Source organism: Amphiprion ocellaris, chromosome 16 (genome assembly GCF_022539595.1).
Source record: "Amphiprion ocellaris isolate individual 3 ecotype Okinawa chromosome 16, ASM2253959v1, whole genome shotgun sequence".
In the NCBI taxonomy this organism is placed as follows: Eukaryota; Metazoa; Chordata; class Actinopteri; family Pomacentridae; genus Amphiprion; species Amphiprion ocellaris.
This window is the reverse complement of record NC_072781.1, coordinates 17,719,529-17,728,105: the sequence shown is the minus strand read 5'-3', so window position 1 is coordinate 17,728,105 and position 8,577 is coordinate 17,719,529. Positions and strand designations below refer to the sequence as shown.

The window sequence follows — 8,577 nt, the reverse complement described above, 5'->3', positions numbered from 1 at the left end:
CATGTGGTTTACTTTATTGTCAACATCAAAACATTCATCCATCCATCCATCCATTGTCTTCCGCTTATCCGGGGCTGGGTCGCGGAAGCAGCAGGCGAAGCAGGTCACTCCAGACGTCCCTCCCCCAAGCGACGCTTTCCAGCTCTTCCTGGGGGATCCCGAAGCGTTCCCAGGCCAGACGAGATATATAATCCCTCCAGCGTGTTCTGGGCCTGCCCCGGGGTCTCCTTCCAGGCAGACGTGTTCTGAAAACCTCCAGAGGAAGTCTCCCTGGAGGCATCCGAATCAGATGGCCAAACCACCTCAACTGGCTCCTTTCGACGCGAAGGAGCAGCGGCTCTACTCCGAGCTCTCTCCGGATGTTCGAGCTCCTCGCCTATCTCTATGGCTGAGCCCAGCCACCTTGTATCCGCGATCTTGTTCTTTCGGTCACTACCCAGAGCTCATGACCATAGGTGAGGGTTGGAGCGTAGATGGACTGGTAAATTGAGAGCTTCACCTTATGGCTCAGCTCCCTCTTCACCACGACAGTTCGATGCAACGCCTGCATTACTGCTGATGCTGCACCAATCTGCCTGTCCATCTCACGCTCCATTTTCCCGTCACTCGTGAACAAGATCCCGAGATACTTGAACTCCTTCATTTGGGGAAGCAACTCCCCCCCAACCCAGAGGGAGCAATCCACTGGTTTCCAGCAGAGAACCATGGCCTCAGATTTGGAGGTGCTGATCCACATCCCCGCTGCTTCACACTCGGCTGCAAACCCCTCCAGTGCACGCTGAAGGTCATGGCCTGAGGAAGCCCACAGAACCATATCATCTGCAAAAAGCAGAGATGCGATCCTGTGGTCCCCAAACCAGACACCCTCCTCACCCCGGCCGCGCCTCGAGATCCTGTCCATGAAAACCACGAACAGGATCGGAGACAAGGGACAACCCTGGCGGAGTCCAACACCCACTGGAAACGAGTTTGACTTTGTGCCGAGTATGCAGACACAGCTCTCACTTTGGTTGTACAGGGACTGAATGGCTCGTATCAACGAGCCTGGTACCCTATACTCCCGCAGTGCCTCCCACAGAGCCCGGTCATAGGCCTTCTCCAGATCTACAAAACACATGTAGACTGGCAGGTCAAACTCCCATGACCCCCTCAGCAGCTCTGCAAGAGTATAAAGAGCTGGTCCACTGTTCCACGACTGGGACGGAATCCTCATTTATGTTGTTTTTGAGATTGACACATGAGGACAGACAAGGGGAAGATCGACAGGATGGAAACTAGCAAATCACCCAGAGCTGGACTCGATCTAACGACGTAGAAACAGACCACTGATTTGATTACACATCGTGATTCCATGAGATGATTACACATGGACAGCTACAAAAAAAACTGATTTAACACGAGATACAACCCAATTAGATTAATAGTTATATGATTTTCAACAATTAATATTCAATATAACCTGTCCGTGTGTTACCTAGAATGAAAATATATAAAAATGGAGCCCATAGTTCTTGTGGTATGTTTGCTAATAGCCATCTACAGAAGGTAATTTGGGATTTGTAGTTCCAGAGTAAACTGTACATATTGTGTTCAGTGGATTGTACAATATTACAGTGGCTTTGTTTGTGGAAAGAGATGTTGCAACTGTGTATTTGAATGAAAAAAGTAAATTACATGCATCCCTGGTTTTTTGGAACATCAGAGTAGCTGTCCTAAAATAAAACTAACAGTATGGATACCAGTATGGATGCTGGATACAGCTGTTTAATAAAGCCACAGAAGAACTATGAACAGTTTCACAGTTGATTAACCATTAAAGTGTCACATGGATAGCAGGAGATCTCAATAAGTGGGACATGCCATGGCATTAACTTGTGTTTCTTGCATGCCATTGGAAGTTAAGGTCTCATCCAGTTATCACTTGTGAGGTTAAAGAAGGAAATCCTGCCACCTAGAGGCAACGTTGAAAGCAGAAAATGCTGTCGATTATCACTGTATGAATGACAGACACCACGTAAGCTTTTAAACAGGGGAGGACGCATATATCACCGAGGCCCAACTTTAACGTCACTGTCAGTACTATATATGTTTAATTAAATTTCGTTTTCGTTCACAGAATCGTTGAAAAGAGAAGAAAACAAATATCAGCGTCGTCGCGACGTCATCAGTGCGCGACGTAGCATGCAGGACTGTGAAGGACGCCGCTGAGAAGCTAAAGATGAACTAAGTCAAATACAAAGGTCTGTTTAATGCTTTTACTTTATTTATGTGCGTTGCACATTTGACCCGAGACAAACGGATTATCGCATGTTATTTATCATAACAGAAAATTAAAAGCAAATTCAGTTAGTGAGCCTCATTACCTTATCTGTAAATAGCGGCTAAGCTAGCTGTGGCTCACGTTTGCTCACCATTTGGTCAGGTTAGTGCCATTTCAAGCTGTGGTCATGAAAGTACAGACACAGCTGAGGCAGAAACACAACCGTACATCAGCAGAAAATGAGTATATATGTGTATTTACTCACGTATCATGTATTTGATTCATTTGAAATCCGTTAAACACAGGGCTAGAAGCAGATAGCCAAAGCTAATGTTACAAACCGCCGGTATAGTAGGTTTCATAGTAACAAGTGTGGGGGACACATTAACTAACATTGTAGAAAAGAGTAATAACGATTAATCAGTATGTTTAAAACTGTTAAAATAATAGCCACTATTATCATTATTGTTTTTATCTGATTGAGGAAATCTTTCGAGAAAAAAAATGGCAAATATCTCTGCTTCCAGCCTTTTGTCTTTAAATATTTCCTGCCCCCCCCCCCCCCCCCCCCCCCAGCCTATCCTATCAGCATGTCGTAGCTGTGTTTTAGGATGATTTTTTAGGATCCTGTATGTTTCAACTGAATGTCTTCCTGAAGCTGACTGAAAACTGGAATACAACACATGTTGGGCTTAGCTGATAAAAACATTAATCTGATCTGTTTGAGACTCAACTGTGTCAGTGGCATTGTTCCATCTAAAGGTAACATTATAGCAATTCTTTCCAAAAATAAAAGACTTCCTTCATGACTTTCTTCTGAAATTGATGCCTATGGAAGCCAGGCACTGTAGAGGAAAAACAGATGAACTAAAGCCGTACAACTAACAGCTGATGACCCACCTCTCCTCTTCTTTGTCAGCAGGACGTTGTTGTGATGGCAGTGTCGTGTCTAACCCGAGCCCTGCGCTCCCTGACTCTCTCCCAGCCTGCTCTGCTCTCCTCACAGGTAGTACCATCTCCTACATCTCCCACACTAACTGAGTCCCTTTTATTACAACCACCAAACAAGCTGTGTGTTTCTTTTTGTTGTTGACTGGCGGTTGCACAGACTAAGCTGGGAACTCAGGTGTCCAGTACAGTCGCACAATGCAGAGGATTCCTCACCACAGCCTCTCTGGAGAACAACAGGACATATTGGAAGGAGAGGGAGAAGTACACCGTCAAGCCTATTGGAATGAAAAAGACAGGAGGCCGAGATTACACAGGTAAAGACTGTGGCCATTGAATCTGAAGAGAGAAATGTAATGAAACTGCTTTTTTTCTGTTCTTCCAAATAGAGTAAAGACTTCAAATATGACAGAGACTGTAGTGTGTAGGCTTTAGACTAAGAAAATCACCTTTTCTTGTAAATCTTTTGTACTATGTACAAATTTTTCCTGGATCAGAATGGGCCTTTGGTGGTGAATACAAATGACCGTGAGCATGATTGATCCGTATACAGTGAAGGCACTATGTCTGTGTTAGCTTGTTTGACAGAGATCAGTGTATTTTCCAGTGATTTCTAAACATTTCATCAAAAAAAAAAAAAAAAAAAAATCTGTTATGCTTGTGTAAATGAAATTAAGTAATTAACAAAACTGGGTAAAAAACAAACTCATTTTCACATTCTCTATTGTTATCATTTTGGTTCTGTGATTTTCCTTTGGCACTGACTTAAGACCTCATTGTGGGTTGCCAAAAATTCCCCATTGCAAGAAAAATCCTGATGCGAACAACAAAAATGATGAACTTGGCTTGTAAAGGTTCCACAAATCTTGATTGATTTGTAGATTTAAAAAGAAAGGCATCCTTTTTAAGCAGGACTGTCAAAAAGCTGTGAGATTTTTTTTATTCTTCTGTGTTGTGTGAAAACTAAACTAGTTGTGTAGTTTCACAAAATCTGTTTTTATTGATAATTAAAAGTATCCTTAGTTGTAGCCTTTGTTTGAAATCTGAAATCAAGTGCCTCTTAGAATCACCTAACAGTTCCCACAGGCCAAACACATCTAGAAGTTCAACCTAGTAGCCTTCTGTGATGTATTTACTCTTAAAACAGCTGTGATACTTGCTCTCAGATGCCTAGTTTCTGTCCTCCATACAGGAAGGATACGCACACATGGCATCGGCGGTGGTCATAAACAAAAATACCGGTGGATAGATTTCCAACGACTCCGTTACGAGCCCAACAAAGAGGCCAAGCCTTTTGATGAAAAAGTTGTTGAAGTGCGATACGACCCATGCAGGTGAGATCAGCTACTGTCACGCACAGGATTTTTATACATAGTATAGATAATAAAAAAGTCAGAGGCAGATCAAGATCGCGTTTTCTCTTCGTCTGTATAGGTCTGCTGATATTGCGCTGGTAGCTGGAGGTAACCGGAAAAGATGGATCATTGCCACAGAGAAGATGCAGGCTGGAGACGTCATTAAAACCTCCGCAGTTATCGGACGCATGGCTGGTGGGAGAAACATTTGTGGTTTTCATTCTCTACACCTGCCCTGAGATGACCGGGGTTAATGTTAAACAATGTTGGCCATTGTAACTTGTTTATGTTTTGGTTTTCAGTGGCAGCCAATGAGGGGGATGCCTACCCACTGGGAGCTCTTCCTATAGGGACGCTTGTGAACAACCTGGAGGTGAAACCAGGGAAGGGAGCAGAGTACATTCGTGCTGCAGGTAATTTCTTACTTGTTTAAATCCCCCAATTATCTAAATCTGACAGTAAAAAACTACTTATAAAATGAAGTTACTTGTAATAATTTCTCCACTCATTGTAATTCTTGTGATTTTCAGGCACGTGTGGTATTTTGCTCCGTAAAGTGAACGGAACAGCAATCGTTCAGCTTCCCTCAAAGCAGCAGGTTCAGGTGAGGTTAATCTGAAGCAGGATTACATCTGCCATGTCAGAATCATTTTTAGCTTTCAACTAAATGTCTTGTTGAAACACACACACAGGTGCTGGAGACCTGCATGGTAACTGTGGGACGTGTATCCAACGTTGACCACAATAAACGGATCATCGGCAAAGCCGGTCGCAACCGCTGGCTTGGCATTCGGCCTTCAAGCGGCTTGTGGCAGAGGAAGGGAGGCTGGGCGGGACGCAAGATTAAACTGCTGCCTCCGATGAAGAGTTACGTCAACCTGCCCTCAATCTCAGCTAACTAACACAGCATGAGTCTGGACATGTTTTAGTGGACTGCAGATTGTTGTCTTTGGCTCGTAGTCGCCTTGTAATATTATTCTGGAGACGACATGAATAAAGACAAGCTGTTTGTACAGAAGATTAAAAATTTTATTAAACACAAATGCTTGTGAGAGCATGGAAAGAAACAAAACAATATAAAAATCCAAAACATATTTACATCTATAGTAAAACATGCAGAGTAACCCATATTTTTTAGTGGTAAATTTAAAAATACTGTCATGTAATTTAAAATAGGGTTTGTGCAAAGACACTGGGTGGCATTTCAAGTAACAGGAGCAATGAGATGGCATGATGCAATTGTAGTTTTACCAGTAACGAAAGCATTGACACTGATGTTAGAGGTTACTTAAGTTGTGACAAAGGGAGCATGCCTGCTCATTGATCCAGCCTTGTAAAACACCCCCATGCTACCTCTGAATTTAGGGCAAGAAAAAACAAAAAAACTCGAGGTCAAATATCTTGAAATACATTTGTAGTTTTGCTTGTCATTTGGAATTTCAAATGCTAAGCTGCATGACAAATTCCCTCAAAACAACTCTGCCCTGGTTAACACTGAACCCAGCCCGAGTTTACAAGTAGGTAAGGGGCAGATGGGCTCCTGACTGAGAGAAGATAGCGAATCCTTCTAAGAGCAGGAGAAAGGAAAACGTGGCTGTATAGTAACAGACAGACACGTGTGGTGGTAGCTGCAAAATAAACTTTTCAACATTAAGATGCAAAACATTAGGTAACAGACAGCCATGATAGTTTTCAGACCTCTCAGGGCACTTGAACCCATCAATATAAACACATCATCCCTGTGGAAAAAAAAAACAAAAACCCAGCCTTCTCTTGACTATAGGTAGTGGTTTACATTTCAAATATAACACCTCTGTCACTTTACCTCAAAGCCAAATGTGTGTCCCAATTTGAACTACAATGTGTACAAAACCACATGAAAGTGCATTACAAAGTGAGGGAAATGTATGAGAAATAGCATACCTAATAGTGTTTGCATTGTACAACTTCATAGTTAAGGGTTCTGGAAATATATTTGGCATTTATGTCAAGAAATAAACCTATTTGTGCTTTCAATTGAGTGGAAGGGGGATTTGCAATTCACAATATTATATCTTGTATATATTTATATACAATGCTAAAAAAAAGCCAGCCTATCAAAGCTTGTCTTTATAAAAAGCAAACTTATACAGAAGGCCCTTTGTCCAAAGGTTTCCTATTGCAAAAGTTTCACGTAACACTATTCAGGGAGTACCATCAAACATATAGCACACCTACACAGACGCACATAGGCAGTGACTCGGACATCTGGCAAGACTCCATACACTTGTCATATTTTAAAAGCAATTCAATACTTGCATTGCGCTCGACGCTACCGTCAAAGCATGTTTCAAGTCAGACAAAGTCATTCTAATCTGTAATTTTCCCATAATAGGCTTTTACAATACTGAACTACCAGGCCTATTAGTTTATTTTAGGTTAGGTACTATTTGCACATCCAGCCACGGTGAAGCTATATTAAAGGACACAATGGTAATTGCTTGGTTAGGATTTGCACCCATCGTAGAAATGCTTCATACGTTTACATTTGGCCAGACGTGGAGTGCTAACTGGTAAATTTGTCACATATGAATAACTCAGTAATCCTAATACTGACCTCCACTGAGACCACGAACACGTTAAATGTACAATTTTCGTTTTCAGTTGAACATAATATGAAGTTTGGCCAAGCCAAGAGCTCTTGTGATTAGACTGTAAAACAAACTTGACTTTGGCACATCACTGCACAGTCCAGTATTTGCTATGTTACTGCAGCTATCTGAGACGTCCTCTCAGGTAAGCCAGTATATCAAGGTGGAACACAGATGTTTACAAAATAAAACCTGAAATTACTCCAAGAAGGCCCAATTACAACACTGCAGGACACTGAGAAACAATAAGACAGCTCATACAGTCACAACTCATTTTGGCATTCAGCTGTTGGGAGATGAAATAAGTTGTTATCCTGCTTCTAAGTGGTTGTTACTGTACAGTCTAAATGTACACTAACACCAATACAAATGTCAGCACTTGCAGTAATGAACTGACTGGATGAACTGCTTAAATGTGTCATAGCTACATTCATTATAGCTACCTTCAAATACCTTGCTAGAGTTGTCTTTTGTTTAATTTGCTTTAAGTACGCAGTGTGCTTAAAAGCAACAAGGCAAAAAGAACTTTACGTTCCTTCCTATAAAAATTTACCTTTTTGAGAAAGTAAAGGGATGAGTAAGAAAACTGAGTACTGAGTTAGAAGAGAGAAGGATTCCATCTAGATTCACAGCAATATTCCAACTTTCAACAACAAACACAAACACGGTCTCCAACAATCTCACACACGCCACTGCACATCACCATCACACTCCTCCATTGTCTATAGAGTAACAATAAATGTAGGATTTCACAGAAATAATAAAATGTTAACAAAAACAAAGTGCAAACACAGCTGCCATTATCGAAATGTGGCAAATTGTCAAAAACCTCAAAATACCTCCGAGGCGGTAGCACAAATCTTTCAAAATAGTACTTGTTCTTTTTGTAGTGTGTAAAAAACAACAACAACACCCAACAACATCAACATCAAAAACATCAAATAGACAACATGAAATTTGTGTATTGAATACGTGGTTGTGAGTCAGTAAGATTTCCACAGGAAAACTATTACTGCCTGGGGGGCCTCTTGGCTTTTCCTCTGATTCTCTGTAGCCTCTCGGTGAGACAAGTGCAGCGGAGAATCTGGCGGTTGAGTGGATGGTGATCGGCGTCACACAGGCTTCGTGTAACCAAAGATCCCCACTGGGAAGTGCTTGACATGCGTTGGCCACTGGGCAGCGAGCTGGAAAAACTTGACGTCGTTCCACTCCACTCCGTCGATAGTGACTGAGGAGGAAAAAGAGGACTTTAAACGCCTGAACAGATGAACAACACATTAAAATCATATCATCCACGCTGGGTAATTTCCACTGCCAGCTGTTAAACAGTGGGTAATTCTTTGTTTACATGGCTGGTAACATGTAATGTCAACACCAGATGGCA

At 41.9% G+C, this 8,577-nt stretch overlaps 2 protein-coding genes across 6 annotated transcripts in view; one reads left to right on the top strand and one right to left on the bottom strand.

Moving 5' to 3' along the window:
- The first annotated feature begins 2,103 nt into the window (after positions 1–2,103).
- mrpl2 (mitochondrial ribosomal protein L2) lies at positions 2,104–5,606 on the top strand. Of its 3 annotated transcripts, none has more exons than XM_023279448.3 (8): positions 2,104–2,240; positions 3,183–3,266; positions 3,369–3,525; positions 4,401–4,542; positions 4,643–4,758; positions 4,866–4,976; positions 5,094–5,167; positions 5,256–5,606. In XM_023279448.3, the coding sequence occupies exons 2-8, from the start codon at positions 3,195–3,197 to the stop codon at positions 5,463–5,465; spliced, it is 882 nt and encodes a 293-aa protein (XP_023135216.1). In that variant the 5' UTR covers positions 2,104–2,240; positions 3,183–3,194; the 3' UTR covers positions 5,466–5,606. The 3 variants fall into 3 exon arrangements, with proteins under 3 accessions (XP_023135216.1, XP_035808381.1, XP_054874526.1); XM_035952488.2 differs by having other exon boundaries at positions 2,117–2,240; positions 3,180–3,266; XM_055018551.1 differs by lacking the exon at positions 2,104–2,240 and adding an exon at positions 2,893–3,022.
- The window catches only part of zmp:0000000755 (phosphofurin acidic cluster sorting protein 2), a 52,984-nt gene continuing 49,977 nt past the window's right edge, over positions 5,571–8,577 (bottom strand). For all 3 annotated transcript variants that reach the window (XM_023279445.3, XM_023279446.3, XM_023279447.3), the window contains one exon: positions 5,571–8,421. In XM_023279445.3, coding sequence (XP_023135213.1) covers positions 8,306–8,421 — 116 coding nt within the window. In that variant the 3' untranslated portion in view covers positions 5,571–8,305. The remainder of the gene's footprint in view (positions 8,422–8,577) is intronic.

Bases quoted from the DNA above. Each gene is read 5' to 3' on its own strand.
- mrpl2 (XM_023279448.3), top strand. From the start codon at position 3,195: ATGGCAGTGTCGTGTCTAACCCGAGCCCTGCGCTCCCTGACTCTCTCC. The intron at 3,267-3,368 runs GTAGTACCATCT...GCGGTTGCACAG, and splicing joins CTGCTCTGCTCTCCTCACAG to ACTAAGCTGGGAACTCAGGT. The intron at 5,168-5,255 runs GTGAGGTTAATC...ACACACACACAG, and splicing joins CCTCAAAGCAGCAGGTTCAG to GTGCTGGAGACCTGCATGGT.